The sequence below is a fragment of the Anguilla anguilla genome, chromosome 11 (assembly GCF_013347855.1).
Source record: "Anguilla anguilla isolate fAngAng1 chromosome 11, fAngAng1.pri, whole genome shotgun sequence".
Taxonomy (NCBI): domain Eukaryota; kingdom Metazoa; phylum Chordata; class Actinopteri; order Anguilliformes; family Anguillidae; genus Anguilla; species Anguilla anguilla.
The window spans coordinates 8,320,107-8,339,701 of NC_049211.1; the positions used below are offsets into that span (position 1 = coordinate 8,320,107).

Sequence of the window (19,595 nt, forward strand, 5' to 3'; positions counted from 1 at the left end):
ACATCGGTTGTTGGAGCCACTTTGTGCATGTATATAAGGTAACACTTCAACCTTCAAGCCAACGTGCTATAATACAAATGAATTTGGTCCTGCACACCTTTTCAGCTGCAAACTGGCTAATGGTGTTATACAGTAATCTACTTCAATCAATTTTCAATGGAAATTAAAACAAGAGCGCAGAGTTCCTCCTGGGACACTGCTGGTCACAGAAAGTTTTTATATTAAGGAACTACACACAGGACAGGCTAGTCAGCTTTTTTGTAAGTGCACAGCTGCCTTAAAAAATATTACACTCTTAAAATAATTACACAGATAACTGGATACGGATTTACACAGTCTCATTATGCCCTGCCCTCATCAACAAAACAATGTCTGATTTGACAGGATAATGACAAGGGACATTGCTTTTAAACTGGTTTAATAATAAGAATAAGATTATTATTATTTATTATTAGAACCATTTTAAAAAGCGTTCACAATGACCCAAAACTCTCCACTCAACTTGGGAAATGTAACGTGAGAAATCTTTCATTAAATTTTCAACCAGCAACTGCCATTCAACTGCCATTCATCGAAACTCTTGAAAGCACCTGCCATTCACTGGAACCCTCGAAAGAGAGGTGGTTTTTCTGGCTATTTTCTATGTGGAGGGCAGCGAGTGAATTAAAGAAACATGATATTCCCGTGACAGGAGGCACACAAACGCTGAAGCATACTCTTTCTTTTTCTGGGAACCCTGCGGTTGCTTCTGCCGGTGCTTGCGTCTGGTGATGTTTCTGTTCTGGGCCTGCTGCTCCTCTGCGGCTGGCATCTCCTCCTCCTCCTCCTCCTCCTGCTTTAATAGATAGGCCCTGTCTCTCGCCTGCTTGGCGCGCAGCTTCTCCTGAAACCACAGGGTGTCACTTTGAGAGCTGGGAAAATGCTACTGCTGCGCGGAGCCTTTGGTTGCCAGATTTACGCGTGTAGTAGTAACATGGCAAGCGTTGCTAACATAATCTCAGAGGAACGGTATCCGCATGACCTTCTGCGGATGCGGAATTCTGTCCGCAAATCTGTGAGGTGCAGCACGCCATCTTCGTGCACTTGAGAGGCCGATGAATATAAACTGTTCTCATCTGTCACAAATCATCGCGTGAAAAGAGCCTCTCTAAATTTCCTCCGGTTAATGAGAGCCTTGGCTATCCACATAACATTACATTCTGCATGCAGTCATAATGAGAACTGAGAAACCATGGGACCCGTAAAGCACACTGTGAGAGTATCAGGTGCATTGCAGAGCCGCAGAGAGACCACTGGCACTTGACAGAGATGGAGAATCCAGCCACATTCATATAAATTCAAACACTCATCATAAATAAGTTTCCTGAAGTGATGTCATGGGATAGTTTGTTCCATGGCCACTGAAGGCTGGTGGTTGGGAGGGCCTATCCAATCATGAAGTATGTATGAGACCTATGTTTTGTAAGTTCAGCAGCTACAGTAACATGTCAACCCTTGTTTTGGCTGTGTCATGCACAAATAACAGAAGACCGAGGCACAGCAAAGCCAAAAGATTTTTTTATTTGACTATCCTGTCATATGTGCTAAGATGATAAAAAAAAGACTTCTACAGATGCCAAAAATTTAATTAACAAGATTTACTTAAGACTTTGAAATACATTTTTCGTTATTATTTGTTACACAAAACGTCTTAAAAAGATGACTTTTGACACCTTAGAAATACCCAGCCTAGAGACTGTACTGATCTTAGCAATGTCTGTAGGCAAGTTTGTAAAGAATTGTATATTTGTTTTCATGAATAAGTAAAATGATATATTTAAAATGCACATAATTCTTCAAATCAAAATACAAAACACCTCACAGGGATTGTCTGATAACACACTTTTATATGAAATTATGAGGTTAAGACTTCAGATTTTAATCAAGCAATATTAGCATCTGCAATTTAAAGTAAATTCAACTGATATAAATCTGCGTGAGGGGTGCAATTAAATATCCCTAATTGAGATCAGGCCCTTATGCATCAAACTGCGGGCGCACTTTAGAAAAGAAACCCTCCAAGGGTTGTCCTGTGTGACACAGTACTTGGCAGAAGGTTGCACTGTACTGTACTTCAGACCATTAGGAGAGCAAGCCATTAGAATTGGGCTGTGGATATGAGATTAGAAAGCTCTCAAGTTCTCTCGCTGTACCGTACCTGTGTGGCCGTGATACTGGACTTCAGCGAGAGCACCGCCTGCATCCTTCTCTCCATCATCTCCCGGCTCTGCAGCTCCTTCTCAGCCTCTTTCTGGCGAATTCTGCAGGTAGAGTTACCGGTAAATTTGCCCCAATCACCGCCTTCTCGCTCTGTAACGGTGTCACACGCAGAACGCACGCGCATTGCCGCGCGTCCCATCTTCGGTGTCGTGCCTCTAAAAGCCCGGCCACCAGCTGTGTTTCAGAACCGCAGTGAGGTTCAGTGTTTTACGGGCCCAGACTGGATTATCGTAGCGTGACAACGAGAAGTCAGGTCTCTTGGGCCTCTGGCTCACAGCGAAAAGAAAGACTGCAGCCGCTGACAAGCTGAGACTGTAATTACCGGACGGTCAAAGTTCTCTCTTAATCTGGCCCTAAAACAACTGAAGAGGCTGCAGAGGCTGAGATTCTGCTCCTGCTGGCCTTAAATGATGAAATTCCCTGTTTAACACTTAGGTGGCAGTTTGTTTCTTGAATGGAAGCCTTTGGGTTTAGTGCGTCTGAGCCTCAGTGCGACGTGGATAACCCACGTGATCCTATTTCATTGATCCGCTCCAGTGCAGTACGCTATTGACTTATAGGGCCTGAAAAATCACACTAAAATGTTGCAGGGCTGAGATTGATTTACCTTCCCATAAAATAACATGGGTTTCCAAACAAATCTTTAAAGAACCAGCTTAAATCTCGAATGACTCTTGCCTGGGGAGTAAAAATATATATATACGATTTCAGTTTTCAGTAGATTTTGTGGATGATGAAATATATTTCAGATGCTTTTTATTTTAGATATTTTACAGAGGTTTCTGATTACCTGTCTGCTTTACAATGGCCAGTATTTGGGCATGATGGGGTTTTGTCATCTAAAGCAAGCAAATGCACTACAAATAACTCCAGAGCAGCTTGTACAGCGTTATACCACCAGAGGTTGTAGTACATGTCTACATGACCCAAATAATCTTAAAAAACGATGTTTAATCTTTTTTGGTTGAAACTATTTTCTATGACACATGCAACATTAGACCCCTGCGCTCCATTGAGGGAAGTACCAGCACAATATAAAAACTGATATTTATACTGATAATTATGAATAATCACTGTGTCATTTATCTTCAAATGTACAGCCTCACCACACAGAACATGGAGCAGATACTCAAGAAGACACTCTCTGGGAGAAAAAGAGGCATTTCACCACTGCTCATCCTCTGGAGATCAGCTCTGCCTGTGGCCTGACGGACTGATCTGCTACCTGCTCATGGTCTCCTTGAAGTACACGGAGGCTCTCAGGTGGCTGGCCCGAGCCTCCTCCGCTGCCTGGCGACGGCGTTCCTCCTGCTCCTTCACCAGGTCCCTCTGCTTCCTAAAAACCAAAAAAACGCCAAAAAAAGCAGCGGTTCTTTTATCAGCAGCCAGCAGTGATACGCAGTAAAACATTCAGAGTTAAATCAACTCTTACAGAGCTCATATGAGCCTGCTATGGGCAGGGTGGACGCACATAAAGTCTGTTAGACTTGAATTAATGGTGGACATTTTACTGCGCAGGCCAGTGTTCTGGAAGATTTGATGTTGCTAAGCTACAATACGCATAGCTGATGCATTCCATTTGGTCAGACATAAAGTTCTGCGCATAGCACAGCAGAACTCAAAAATTCAGTTGTTGTACGTCAAACTGATTACTGGTTGCCCTGCAGTTTTCAAAAACAATGACATTTTCAGAGAAAACTGGTGCACCTCTTTTGAACGAATTACATTACAGGCATTTAGCAGACTTACACAACTTCATTTTTTTTTTCAACTTAGCATTTACATTGCATCCATGTATACAGCTGGATATATACTGAAGCAATGCAGTTTAAGTACCTTGCCCAAGGGTACAACGGCACTGTCCTACCCCCGAACCTATGACCTTTCGGTTACAAGCCCAGTTCCTTACCCACTATGCTACACTGCACCATACCGATGCGATGCCTACAACACCGATGCGAGGCCTCATGTTACTGGATTTGGGAAATGCAAAATTTGGGGCAGGTGGCCGGTTACCTCCTCTCCCGTTGCCTCCTGAGCCGAACTCGCCGGGCGACGGCGTCCTCCTGCTCCAGGCGGCGGGCGGCTCTCCGCGCGCGCTCCGCCTCCAGGACCTGCTCCTCCTGCTCCACCTCCTGCCGCAGTGGAGAGAAGCGCCCCCTCTCCACCTCCACCTGACACAGCTCCAGCCTGCGAGGAGCAGGGCGTCACAGGCACAGGACCGACATCGCCTGCTCACCGCACCCAAACCACACACAGCGCTCCAAAAAAACCAAAAACTACAAATACAACCGCAAACAATGCGACATAGAGGGTTAAATGTGAATGTGTTATTGTAGTCTGAATGTGTTTGGACTGAAATATGGACTGAAATATGCTAATAAAATCAAACACTTGTGGTTTGTTATGGGATGTGACTGGCATAAGTGACCGGTGGAAACATTTCTGAACTTTAGACCCTTCAAAAGGCTCCATTTTTTGAAAGCTTCCTGCTGGTGGTTTAGTGTATGAATGCATCCGCAGGGGTTACTAACAGAGAGGCTGATGTTCTCAGAACTTAACACATTAAATTTTCATTAAAATCTATTTTATTTTACCAGCATATACTGAATTGCAAACAAGCTGCAATACATACTGCATCTTTTTTATTTTGTTTTATCTTCACAAATGTTTACTATTAATGTTATTACATAAATATATATATATATACAGTACACTGATGTAAATTATTAATTGATTCTAGGGTTCGAAGACGGGTTACTGAATTTGGAGAATGGTAAAAAAGCCCTGAGCCTTGAGCGTGTTCGAATCTAACACACATATGTAGATTAATAATGCATTTTGTGATTTTTGTGATCTCGGTCTTGAAATATGCATCAACAGAAAAAAAGATAACTTTAATGGCTCAGCTGAAATAGCCAGTTTCACACTACGCTGCAGCATAACACTAGTGCAACGTGAGGACTGAGGGAGAGGAGGGATGTTGCCGCGTCTGGCTGGCCGCCTGCGCTGTGCGCTGTGCGCGCGCGTGTGTGTGACTCACTCGTGTGCTCTCAGCTCCTGGGCGATGTGTGACTCCAGCTCCTCCTCTGCGAGCAGCTCCGCGCACAGCCGCCTGTGCCGGGACCGGAGGCGGAACACCGCGGCGCTGTGGGGGGGCGGAGGAAACAGATCGATATCTGAGCCGGGGGAACACCGCACACAACCGCCGCGCCTACCAGCAGGAGAATAAAGAGGCCGGGTGTGAGGCTGTGGCTTTCCAAGGCTTCTGCCTCATCCAGTTATTTCAGCCTACGTTATCGTGATTTCAGCCAAATGTTATTGTGGTTTCGGCCTATGTTATCGTGGTTTCAGCCTATGTCATCGCGATTTCAACCTGTCATCGTGATTTCAGCCAAATGTTATCGTGGTTTCAGCCTATGTCATCACGATTTCAGCCTAATGTTATCGTGATTTCAGCCAAATGTTATTGTGATTTCAGCCTGTTATCGTGATTTCAGCCTGTTATCGTGATTTCAGCCAAATGTTATTGTGGTTTCGGCCTATGTTATCGTGATTTCAGCCTAATGTTATCGTGGTTTCAGCCTATGCTATCGTGATTTCAGCCTAATGTTATCGTGATTTCAGCCTAACGTTATTGTGATTTCAGCCTGTCATTGTGATTTCAGTCTAATGTTATTGTGGGTTCAGGCTAATGTTTTTGTGATTTCAGCCTAATGATATCACGATTAACTTGATCACTTCTGAGGTTTTTACCATTCTTATGTGTTACGTCAGCTCATGCTGACTAAAACAAACAAGAGCAATTTTAATCCTGTTTTTCCACTGGAAACTGAAATGTTCTTCTTCATTTTGTCTGAAATGATGCCATGTTACTGACCTTCTTCAAGGTCAAAAGGCTTTAATAAACTGACAAAAGGAGGAAAAAAATCTGGGCTGTTGGGACAAATGACCTACTAAAAAAGGGAAAAGCAATTTTGAAATATTTTTAATATTTTCTTTCATAGCAAAACATGTTCACGGAAAACATGCTGGTAATATATAATCCAGACCAGCACTTGCCAAATTCAGTCCTAGGGGACCTCACGTATGCAGGGTTGTTTTTACAGCCAATCTCTAGATCAAATAAAGCTGTTGAAAACAGGTGCTAAAGTCCTTTCAGAACATTTTCCTTAAAATCATAAAATTAATCTTAATTGCACGCAGGTCTGGCTTGTTGATTTTGTTTCAGAAGCTGGGATCTCACTTATGTCACCTGTCAGTGCGCCATTTAAACAATTTAAAAATGAAAACTTACTCTCAAGGAACCACTTGCCACGTTACAGAAAATGAAAGCAGGGGATGTGACTGATGAAAAATCGTGTGACATTAATTCTTGGCGGCATAGCTGTTTCAGACCTAATGTGGCGTGAGAGGGTGAATCCTTCAATAGACATTAAAGTGTCTTTTAATGAACAAGAAACAGCTCATTACAGTTGAGGAGCTGCCGTTATGGTTGGACTGAAAACCGGCATACACCCCAAGGACTGAGTTTGGGGACGACTGATCTAGCCCCTGTCCCGTCTCGACTGGCCCCCGCGCCTCCTCTCTCCTTCAGAAGAGGCACTCCGCTTGATGTTACACTCGGTTGCCCTTAGAGACGGAGAACGGAGAGGAGGGGGAGGAATGTGTGGCATTAAATCTTGGGACGTACTTCAACACTGTCAATCAGCGCCGTTACCTTGGGAGCAAAGCCACTCTCTCAGAAATAAGGCAGGACAAAGTGCCTAAAAAGGTGCAAACGCATGTCACTGGGGAGGTTCCCGATAGGTACATAACATTGTATCCCTTGCCAGCAATGCATAATTCATCTGTAGCTGTTTTTACTACCCAAATACAACATTATTGTCCTTTCAGGATACATTTGACAAATTTGTTCCTTAAAGAACAAAAATGTATCCCCACTGTACCTTTATTTCTGAGCGATAATTCACCGTTGGGACCATGCTGCAGCTTTAAAATAGATTTTAAATTGGTATTTTGAGAGTAAGCCCACCACTATGTGTGTGCCATGCACGAGCGTGACAAACACTTCACTGACTTAACAAAAGCTTGAAATCATGATAAATCCTCCTGAAAGTTCAGGGGTCAAGCGCTCATGTCTGTGCTTACTCGTCCACCGGCGCCTGTTTTCACCTGCCGGACCCTTGTCAGGTGCAGGGGCCGGTGTACCTACGTGTTGTCGGCCTCTCTCTGCTGCTCGATGTCTCTCTCCACCTCGCCTCTCTGCTTCTCCAGCTCAGCGATGCTCCCCCGACACGCCTTCAGCTCCTCCCTGCAGCACACAGATCACAGGGCCAGCCACCGTGCAGCCATCACCATTACTGTCAGAGAACAAGCCGCTTCACAGCAGCAATTTCTCAGATTCCTGTATCAAAGCACTTTTTCTTTTAAGTCATTTTGGGTCCGCCTCTTTTAAATACAATAAGTTATGAGTTTCCATTTGTATGGATGATTCCACCCCACCACCCCCCCCAAATCCAGATAAAAAGTAATAGAATCAGCCTTTCACGAGATTCTTCACTTGAATCATTGCTTTAAAATAGTGCAGAGACGCAAACGCGTGTATTCCCACAGATGACACAGACAACCCACATTTCGGGTGGAACAGAGACAATTGTTTAAAATAATTGAATTTAAAAAAACAAAAAACCCAGATGAATGTTTTTTTTGCAATTTCTGCCACTCCCTAGAGTGCGCGGAGACACGCACCCCGCCGCTCTGCCCGGGAACAGATGAAGGTGTGACGGAGTGGAGAAAACAGCCGCTTTGCTCGCACAGATCCTCTCTGTTCCCGGCAATAGATCAGCTCCTGCCAGCCCTAATGCGCGTTCTCCCTGCCACCTAATGAACTGCAACACTGCAATCTGCTGCAAGGCTGCTTAAAGACAGCCATGGCTAAGGGGAATATCTTCTTTTGTTGTTTTGTTGTCATATCGGAAGGGAAATGCCTCTTCGTTTTAATGCTCTTATCTAGATATTGCTGTGATTATGGTGCTGAAATCACAGGGAACTGCAGAAGACATTTTGGGTCACGATCAGAAAAGACAGCACATGGACAGATTGACCATGATAGGGTATCATTACAGCCTCTCTCTTTTTTTTTTGCTGGAATTCATTGTGTCATTTGTTGGCACTGCATTACAACCCAATAGATGGCTGCCGTTGGAGGCTTGTGGTGAAGAGAGAGAGAGAGAGAGAGAGAGAGAGAGGGAGAGAGAGAGAGAGAGAGAGAGGGTAAAAAAAGCCCCAAACTGAAAACGGTTGTCTCATGCTAACGTTTTGGTTTAAAATAGATGGACCTGCTGATGAGGAAACGTTCCTTCTGGTCTCGGGGGTTACAGTGAGAGGAGAGAGGGCCAATTTACTGACAGGGGCCAGACCTGGCTTTCAGGACATCGTGCTCCTTCTGTTTGTAGAACGAGTCCAGCTGGTCCAGGTTTCTTCTCAGCTTGAATATCCGCGCTCTCTCGGCATAGCTCTTCTTACTGCTGTCTGCGGCCACATCGGCCTCCATCTCATCGCTTTCCACACACGCAGAAACGATGGGGGGGAAGAAAAAAACACGACAAAGAAGGAATGTCTGTTAATGTCTGTCTGTTACGCGGTGACATAATAAATTCACTTTTTCTATCCGATTTGTCAGTTGACATAACTGGTTCAAATAATCTGTCTCACTGTCTTCCTAAAAGACATGACTCATTACAATCAATGCTCCACCGGTGTGGTTCTGTTTCCTTTTGAATAACTGGTACCTCAGTAACTGCATGCTTAATGATGAATGGCAGTATATATTGTATGTAAGGCAACACTGAAAGGCAGATATTCTGTGTGCTGGACGAATTTGGAAAAATGGCTAAACCTGAGAAAATTCTGCATGAAATCAGCTCAACTATTCCAACTCTGTAAGTTAGCACATACACATCTCTTTTTGGCATAACAACTGGTGATACAGTTTAAACTGTACACTAACTGATCTTTGAGACACTATATGGGGCGAATGAAGCAGTTATCTTTTGTTCTTTAATCATGCACCTACCCAATACCCATAGTTCATTCATTTATCTCTGCCATTTTGATTTAAACACAACGCAGGAGTCATTGTTTCATAATAAAGCTCCTCCTCCTCCCATTAGGGACTTCTGACATCTTATGAGAAAAAAAAAATCTTTTATGGCAGGATGATGAACACAGCTAATGAACCCTAAACTTCTAATTAATATTTAAATATAGTACTGTACATTACGTCAGGAAGAAATTCAGCAATTTCACATAAAAATACTGCAGTACTAACCAACTTGTGGAAGAATCAAATTCTGTGAACTCATCTTCAGCATTTGAAAAGGACATATTTTCATCTCTGAAACCCTCCTCTCCAGGCTCATCATCTTGAATGAAAAAGAAATAAAAGTTAATAGAACACTTTTAAGTTTTGACACCCCTCACCTTATTTTTAAAATCCACCTCTCCTTAAAAAATTGTAAACATCAAGGTTCCAATGCTATTTTAAAAACCTGAAACTGCATAATTGAAGCAATCACAAAAAAGATAATAAATACAAAAGTATTTGATTAATCCTTGAACAAGATGGAACATTTTGCAACAACCCCCCTCACCCACCTAAATTGTGTACAATTATATTATAAATATGTACAATTTCTAGCCATGAGCAAATCTGCAACAGCTGTCTGTCGATGAAATTCATACATACAAAAACTCAGTAAGTAAAAAATACAGTAAGATTCACTTGTTTCCTTTCAAACGAGGGAAATATAAACTGGTGCTTCAGCAACAGACAAGACAACATTTACCATCACTGAATAGGCTACATAATGCGGTCTGCTTTGGTAATGCGGTAACTGGATTCCTGCAAATGCAAAAGTATCATATTCGCTAATGGAATCATGAACAGTAAAATGGCTGATCATGAGATTCCATTAGCCTGTCCAGGGCCGGTTGTAGGAACAGGTGTCTGGGAGGCGTCAAACAAAGGGGAAGAAAGAAAATAAATATCGTCCATGATGGTGGGTGGCCGGAGAGTTTGTGCTATGAGATGATACATTACATGTCCAATAACAGACGATTCTGGATTATCTAGGCATCGGCTTGGTTTTTAAAGTAATGATACCTCCAGTAAATGTGCCTACTTTATGCAATTTCATGATTAAAGATGGTCACGCCAGCATTACTTGCATTACTGAAGTTGCCGGAGCATTAACTGTCATTTCCCACCGGGATGTGAACATTCATTTTTAATTCTTTTTACTATTCTCGACGGGCAAGTGTCTATGAGTGAATATAACTTTGCATGTTGCTTTTGCCATTGTGTAACTTTTATCGGAAAGTGCCCTGAATTACTCTTGTTATTAAAAGCCATTCAATGTTTTTGTTTCACACATACACATTTGTTGTCCTTTCATACTTGAAGCCTCATATTACACTATTAAAATCTGAAGTGATGCACATATCATATCAATGACAATATATTCAGAATTTAATCCGAATCAGAATACAAGCTTTCTTTGAGGAATGCATGCATCATGACTATTAACAACTTTATCATCCCTTTATTGCTATATTATGGGACTCTTGTGGTTCTCTACTTGTAGTGTAGTAGTAGGTTTAAATGTGATGTCACAAAAATATACTGGCAACTTCAGTTGGGTGAACAGTCTCATGCCATATAGTGACTGCCTGTGTATGGTGGTGCACGTGCTCTAGAAAACTAGTTCTAACAAGCTATCTAGAATCAGTCCTTTTTAAGACTGCATTTGCTTCACATTCCATCTGTGTGTCACTATGGACAAATATTATATATGTACAAGATATCTTAATATTATATTATCCGGTGGTGCATATAGCCTTGACAGCTAGTGTAACTGACCCTTACTCTTTGGCCTAATAAAATAAACAATGGAGTAGCCTACTTCCATGTTTAGTTATTTCCTGTTTGTTTCCTTGCAAGAATGTTTTCGTATTAGTGGCCTTATTGTAATTGCATTAGTGGGCCTTTAATTTGATATTAACATCCCGGTAATCGGCGTAGATGCAAAAAGGAACTTGAGACGAACAGTAAGCTTAGTTAAAAACACGGTGTTATTTATTCTTATTGTGTAGCACCTGGCTAATATGGGCGTACGGTTCATAATTGTTTATTTTCATATTGTGATTAATATTGCGTGACATCATAGCTTTAATGTATAGTTTTGATAGATTTGTAAGCGAGTGTTTGTTACCTAACAAGGGAGCTGTATTAGCTAATTGCATCGCCGATATGTACGCGTTGTTCACACGTAATTAACACAATACATAAGAAATTGTAGTAGATGGTAATGCTTTTGTTTGCTTTCACCTTTTAGCTCTTGTGGTGTGTTTATGAAGCTACAACATTCACATTATTTAAATAAAAGCTTTATGAACCATCAGTTTGGGGAATCGGACCATCTTTCAGCCGGGACGCTTAACAAATAGCACTGTCAGTGTCAACCTTTAAAAAGGAAAACAATTTACCCCCGGTTTCCTCATCTGTCCAGGTATTCAGGGGTGCATTTTCAGCAGCTAACGGCGATACCTCTTCAGGACTCTCCGAAATGTTCATTTTAAGCTGCTGCATTTGAGAAGAACAGGCAGGAGAAAACTTTTCAATTTGTTTTCAAGGTAGCGCGTGACTACCTCAACTAGCTAGCTCGAGAGACAACGATAGTTCGGTTGTCTAACTCATTCATACACTGGTACATTCTGCGACGATTAACTTGCACTACGGTAAATTGCTACATTATTATCCTTACGGAGATCCACGCTACGAAAATAGAATGGACAGTCTAGCCATTTTAGCTAAAGTTACGTAGACTAGTGCTCAGAATATTTAACGTTAGCTAGGGAAGCTTCGTTTCTAACATTAGGTAGCCCTACAATTTGGCTACTGAGAGGCCTCTTGATTGAAGAAAAGACAATAACGACACAGAAAATAAACTGATAGCTAAAAAGCCACACCAACCAAGACTGAAATAGCTAGCCTAGACTACATGAAAATAAGCTAGTCCACTTTGCTATCTTAAATAATATTAGCTAGCTAGTCTACCTAACCAAGAAAAAAAAAAAAATAGACAATTAGCACAATTCATTATACGTATCTACATTTCTAAAAAGAAGGAAACAAGCTAATATTGTGTACGTTGATATGTACCTGCTCTACCAAAGAAACTTGCTAGATGGTTCAAGTTTATCGAGAAAAGGCTGTTCGCATTCACCCTCCTAGAAGTTCGAAACTTCACCTTCAGCGTCCAATGTGTCTCCAGTGTTTCCACGGCAACCGGACACCTGCATAAAAAGGGAGGAGTTCCTTTTAACCCCTGAAATAAGATAATGCGTTTATGTAAAATTAACCTGTTGATATTTCTCATTTGCCTTCTAATTTACCTTACAATTAGCTGCGCTAAGCTACTTTGACACTTAATTACCTGATGTGTTTTAATAGACTAATCAATAAAGTGAACATGACTGCATCTTATCAATCTGTGAGGAGAGTTGCAAACAGACCTTTATAAAAACTTTATATAGGGAAAGGGTAATGGACTCCTGTGTGGGGTATTTGTTTTGCGTCCTTGAAAATGGAAGCTAATTAACCTGAAATTGGCAATAATGATAGATGTAGGGATAATTAAAATGAACAATGATGGTGTGGATGAAAATACAAGACAAGCCTGTTTTCTGTGATTGTAAATTTGAAATGGCCAAATGCACCTTTAAACTCCTACACAAGATCCCTACTACATGTCTGACAAATACATTTGTGCTGTTCCATGTCAAGCTTTGAAAGTAAGAAGAAAAACCTTACAATCAGTCCTACATGGGTAGTCATTGAAATGATGCTAGCACTGGGGTAATTTTTCCATGCTACTTTGTTCCAGTCAAAATACAAGAAGGTGCATTTTGGTCAAGTTGATGGGTCGTTTAACTGAGGAGAGTATTTTAAGTGAATGACACCTAGACACATAAAATCTAAAATGTCTAAGGAAGCTCTTTACACAGTTAATTGAACGATTTTGACAAAAAGAACAGGGGTAGTAAACAATAAAACTACTGGCTTAGTAAGGTCTCTATCATTACTGTGCTTAAATAATATGTAATATACATGTATAGTGTGCATATGACCCAACATACTTTTTTGGTTTATGGCTGGTGCTTTCATCATGCAATGCCTCTTCTGTCTAGTGCATCACTGTCAATGAAATTGTGAGACACTAAGGCTTTTATATTTTATTTGAGTTGAGCTTTGGGTCTTATATGTATTATCAGATCAGCAATGATTATTTTAATCTGCCTGCCGTGTCCACATGCACAACCTATTTCATTTCAATCATACTGCATTATAAATTACATAATAGTTACTGGAGGCAGTAATACCTCAGGTGATATGTGAAAGACTTGGTACAATCCAATACAGATTTAGAGGTGGAAATAGCCATTCACTCTCTACATATCCTGGGGGAACCAATCCACCTTTAAAACTCAAAGATACATTTACAGGAAGTGCAAATGTGTTAAATATGTGGAAAATGAATGAATATGAGCCTTGGTTTTGAAGCTAATTTCTGAAATGTCCGAAATTCTGGAGAAACTTTGAAATAAATCAGTTCTATATTTTAAAGCACAGAAAGTTTTGTGCAAGACCTGACGCTTTTCCTGTATTGCTAATTTTCCTTCATAAATGATAAAGAAGACTTTAGTTTTACAGAAGCTATTTAAAGATCGTGTAGACACTTTACCAAGTAAAAGCTTTTTACATGTAGAAAACGCTGCATTCAAAATACAACATTGATAAGAACGATCACTGCAATATAATACAATACAGCAATACAATTATTGTAATAATATACAAGAGTGATGTGTACAATAATACAAAAATCAATATTAATTTAAGTAAAGCTTGCAATCTTTATTGATTAATCACGACAACCAGCTTTGGAAATGTATTAATGTAAGGTAAGGATGTTCAATATATTTTATACTATATGGATGAAAAGTTTTGATAATGATGAGGGGTGGTTTCTCATGGACAATACCTAACTCAAACATCAAACTGCTTTTGTGTTTTTGTGATCGAAAATATGTCTGTCAGTGGATAACCCATGGAGGAGGTTAGAGTGAAGGGATCCGAAAAGAGACATATTAAATTAGTTCTTATTCACTTGTTTCACAGGAATTGTCTGTCTTATTATACGCACTTAAACTCGCAAATGGAAATACATTTCGAGTCAGTTATTTCTCAGTGAAAGCTAGATCTGCTGATTTTCCTCAATGAAATGCCGGACACTGCTGGTTGTGTAATTTCAGTTTGGCGAAACCAAACATGACAGGGATGAGCTGAGGCCCAAGGGCCAGTGAAGATACGTTTAAACTCATCACAGTGATTTCTGTTGCAAGTGGCAGTGTAGACCACGCCGTCTTTGAGACTTTCAGGGATGAAAGCAAAGGATTTTTCCTTTGTTTAATGGTATATGATAATGATTTAATACCCCTGCAAAATAATCGAACGTGAATAATTTTACTGATAATTTTTCTAAAATGCATTGTCCCTTAAGATGAACTTGGTCATTCACTGAGAATTGTAATTTGCATTACAGTGACATGGCATCAAGTTGTAACTCCAGTTGGTGCTGCGTTCTGTCTGTTGGCAAAGGCAACCACGAGAAGTGCAGAAACTTTTGAAAGTGCCTTTGAGTAGAGTAAGCGTACCTGAGAGATGTGGATAATGGCTCATTTGTCATTGATTGCTTCAGTAACAGGCTCTTAAAAATTTAATGAAAGGGGTAAAATAGGGGTTTATAGGGGTTTAAAATCATCAAACAGATTCACTACTGCACAAGTCGAACAGAGAAAAATCAATCCCAGGCTTGTTTGAAATGAGACTGCAATAAAAAAGAATGAATTAATATGAGCATTTAATGCATCAATAAACCTACAATGAGTAATCAATGCAAGAGAGGGATGTAAGGCCTAGAAGTAAGTTATGTCTGGTAAATGAGGCTTAAATTTTACCAATCTCCTTCTGTCACAGTACACACACATCCCTGTGCCCAGGGGCCAGTTTAATCACAGCCTAATGGGCTTAAGATGAAATCTTCAAATACCAATGGAGCGTGAGCATGGTGCTATGTGTGCTAATCTCTCAACCAATCATTGGAAAAGTGATACACTCTTGTGAGAGAAAGTTGGGTGGGCTACACTTAAAGAGTGAAAAACATGCACGCGTGCTTTGCTCACTGCACAGCATAAATGTTTGCTCCTTGAAGCATTCAAGAACAACTTGAAGAGCTACAGCATGTTGTTTCCCTAAATTAATAACTCTCCAGGCTAGACTTGCTTTCTGTACGTTAGCACTTGTTTCATACAGACTACTGTAAGTGAGGAAACATGGTAGATGTGACATTGGGAAGCTGATGCATTTTAAATGCTCTGTAACGCTATGGTGTAGGCTGCTATATTAAATATAAATGGCAAAATCTGACAGACTGATACACAGTTCATGTATATTTCAAGAGGGAAGAACATTGCTTTTGAAATGCGATCCTCCAAAGATTCATAAATGCTTTGATTATTTCAATATGCACAGACAGGCCTTAAGATAAAAAGGCCAAATAGAGGAAAATAGCATTTGCAGCAGAAAGTCAGCTGGTTCAGAAAAGATGCAAGGTCAAAATGGGAGGAACCGCTGTTTTACAACTGACCTGAATGCAGCCTGTGTCTGGACCATCTCCCGTCATCACATCTTGCCCGGAGGGTTTCAGGGTAGGGTAACCAAATGGTAATGCATTCAGTCCAGGGGAAATGTACGAGGAAAACATGAGCTGTACTGTAGAACAAAACTGGGAGATGTATGTAAATGACATCAAGAAATGATCTTTGGCTATTGGTCCCACTTGTAGAACCTGATCACCTGACCTGCTTCCTGTTATTAATATCAGGGGCAATTCAATCAATGCTCGTCAATCACTGAATAAATGAACGAATCAATTACATTTTAATTAGCACAGCACTCTGTACTATCACATTTTCAAAAGGCACTTGACATCTATCGATTTACAAAGGGGATCACATAAAAAAAAAAAGAAAACAATCTCAGACTGAAGTTTCTTGATTTTCTGACCACTGACACATTTCTCTGACTGAAGTTACTCTTCTCTGACCTGGAGCAGTTACCTTCTCATATTACCACATCAGAAATTAAACTAAAGTCCATTTACAATGTGAAAGCCAGTCTTGTGCTTTGGCTGATATTCATCACGATAGAGAATCAGTCCGAGCATCGATCTTGGCAGTGGTGTTGTTCTGTTTTATTTATTTATTTATTTTTTGCTAATCTTCCTTATGTGACACCATTGTGCTGAAAGATTGATGCAGCTGGATAAACCCTTGAAATATTGTTCTCTTACATTGTGGCCTCAGTTCTTGCTCACCAAGATTTCCACTGAGAGAAATTAATTTATGCAGGTTTTCCTAATGTTAAACGCTGCCTGTGCAGCTTCAGGGAGAATCTGACTTTTTCATCATTATTATTCCCGATCTCACTTGGGCATTCTTGGTTCATCAAGCTTGCCTCAAGAGACCATTTCTTGGCCTTTTCAAGAAATGTTATTTTTTCATCTTTTTATTCATTCATATATGCTGGCATCGTGCCTCTTAGTTCAGATAAAGAGTATTTTAATTGATCAGGCAATTTGAGAAAACAAGTGCACCGTGTTAGAATTGAATCGAGCAATTACAATGCAAAACACAAAGAACAATTGCTGTTTGAGGACGATAAACATTAATAGGGGGAGCTAGTTTGTTGCAATTAAATGGGAAAATTCCAAGAACTCCATTGAGGATAAATGCCCTGAGGGGATTAATAAAGTTTCACTGAATTGAATGGGAAACTCCTGCGGAATTCTTCTGATTTGATGAAGAAATTACAGAAACACAGTAAGACACTATTTAGGCTATAAGACATTAGGTTAATAATTCCATCCTCTTATATCAAATGCTTGTTGCAAATACTGTTTTGCTTCTATGTGTTTATTCTCCAAATTATACCATGGGATGTCTTTGTTTCATGTGTAGAATATGAAAAGAAAACCCTTGTAGACAAGTATACACAAATTGGAACAGATGACATAAGCACAAGAAGGAATCTCGTGTCATGCCCTATATGCACTTCACATTATATGCTGATTCTGCAACTCTGACTTCAGAACTGGCAGTTTTCACCTACTTCAGTATTGCTCAGAAACAAGGAAGGAGTTCAGAAGCGTTTAATTTCCACCGCTGTTCCAGTAGATAAACGAAAATGCACGGTTGGTACTTTTTCACTTGATAAAGATCTGCCTGAGCCTGGCAAAAAATATCCCATGCATTTGAGAAGCCAGGTGGCCATGACTGGTAAAATCAGTAGCTTTTTTTGTTCTTCCCATCTTTTCATCATGGCAGTTTATATATATATAATGAGAAATTAAAATATATTGCTCATGCTTTGTCTCGTCAAATGATTAAGGAAAAATTAGATGCAATACAAATGCAGGACAAAATGTAATCATCTGACCATTATAATTTATACAGTGACTTTAAAATTCAGCCTCTAATAGGGGCAGTGTTAGGGGGAAAAAAGAGTCACATGGGCCCCATACCCCCATCCCAACCCCTCTCCTCCCCCAATGGGTAAGTGTGGCTTTTGGGCCCATTAATAATGGAATAGACTCAAGGGGATCTGGGGAGGTCCTGGACCTGATTGCATATGAAAAGGGCAGACTACATATGTCCTCCCAGGACAGCAAGCAGTGCCAGAGGGGAAGGGGACCTAATGGGATGCCTGGTACTGTGCATTAGTGTGTTGCCTCGGTACACCGTCCACTCTTTGCTTTACATCTTCTTACCTGGAGCACAGCTCCAAACTGTGACTGCTCTCGGGGCGAAGCTTGGTTCACAAACGGCATCTCTTGCTCCGCCCTTGGGTGGGTGGGTATATAGCAGGTAGTTGTATACCAGGTAAAAATTACATGCGATTTTAGGCAGAGTTACAAATATATTTGTGCTGTGAGAAGACCAAATGAATTAGGTTACTCCACAGCTTTGAATACCTCTCAAAAATCTAGCTGAAGTAAACACTGAGTTAAATAAAAAAAGCTGCCTGTGAACAAAGCGGGTGGCTGCAAACAATGCCATTTCAGATTCCATATTGACTTGCGCCTCTAAAATCATTTCAGTGCATTAACAGATACATTCACCGGCCACTTTACTAGGTACGCCCATCTAGTACCGCGTAGGATCTCCTTTTGCCTCCAGGACAGTGTGGATTCAACTAGGAGCTGGAAAGATCTCCTTCGGGATTTCGGTCCATGCTGACTTGACAGCATCACGTAGTTCCTGCTGATCTTTCTGGCCACACATTCATGCTGCGAACCTCCCGTTCCACCTCATCCCAAAGGTGCTCTATCTGGGCGCCGTGTAGGCTATTGGAGTAAAATGAAGTCACAGTCCCCATTCGTGGAGCCAGCTTGAGATGTTGGGCACTTTGCAACGTGGTGCATTATCCTGCTGGGATAAAAATGGTAGACTGTGGTCATAAAGGGATGCGTCATGGTCAGCAACAGCGCTTAGGTATGCTGTGGCATTCAAATGGTGCTCAACTGGTATTAAGAGGCCTAACGTGTGCCAAGAAAACATCGCCGCAGAGCATAGATCATGCATCTCGGCCAATCTAATGTTTGGTCAAACAAAAAAATTAAACCCTCTTCACCATGTTTAGATTCACTGTTTGGAGAAGCAGGCAATTTGTGTTAATGGTCAGGTGTACCCAATAAAGGGGCCTGTGATTGTATATGCAGATATATATACAGCATATACTGCACCTACATTTCAGTAGACATTTGTCTCATGTCTCCAGCATCGCTTAGCAATCTGCCTCAAGCGGAACTTTTGATTGTGCAATCATAATACAGCCAATAGTTTTATGGAAAAAAAAAAAAAAAAAAAAACTAGGTCAGCTGAACTGAACAATTACATATTTATATATTTTGGGGTGCAGCTACCAAATCAATAGTATGCTGCAAACAGAGATATCTGCAGGTCAACTATTATTGTTGTTTAGCTGATGGCATTGTGCTCAATGCCAGGCGTGTGGGCTGAATGCTTTAATTTCAACAGCCACTATCATAACGCTTAGCCACCATCCTGTTTTCAGTGGGGCATTTCAGCATCACATAGGCTACTTGAAATTGTGGTAATCTTTTCCACGTTTTAAGCAAGAAATACAGTTGGCT

The 19,595-nt window shown here is 40.9% G+C and overlaps 1 protein-coding gene across 4 annotated transcripts in view; it reads right to left on the reverse strand.

The window, feature by feature from the left end:
* Nucleotides 1-12,606, reverse strand: part of cfap74 (cilia and flagella associated protein 74) — a 60,460-nt gene extending 47,854 nt beyond the window's left edge. For 2 of the 4 annotated variants that reach the window (XM_035383618.1, XM_035383614.1), the window contains exons 1-10: nt 12,485-12,606; nt 11,809-11,905; nt 9,593-9,686; nt 8,682-8,822; nt 7,475-7,573; nt 5,303-5,407; nt 4,276-4,449; nt 3,485-3,595; nt 2,198-2,300; nt 717-883 (exon numbers count right to left, since the gene is read on the reverse strand). In XM_035383618.1, the coding sequence (XP_035239509.1) occupies nt 717-883; nt 2,198-2,300; nt 3,485-3,595; nt 4,276-4,449; nt 5,303-5,407; nt 7,475-7,573; nt 8,682-8,822; nt 9,593-9,686; nt 11,809-11,896 (1,082 nt within the window). In that variant the 5' untranslated portion in view covers nt 11,897-11,905; nt 12,485-12,606. The remainder of the gene's footprint in view (nt 1-716; nt 884-2,197; nt 2,301-3,484; nt 3,596-4,275; nt 4,450-5,302; nt 5,408-7,474; nt 7,574-8,681; nt 8,823-9,592; nt 9,687-11,808; nt 11,906-12,484) is intronic. The other 2 variants (XM_035383617.1, XM_035383616.1) reach the window with 2 other exon arrangements.
* Between the last annotated feature and the right edge of the window lie 6,989 nt (nt 12,607-19,595).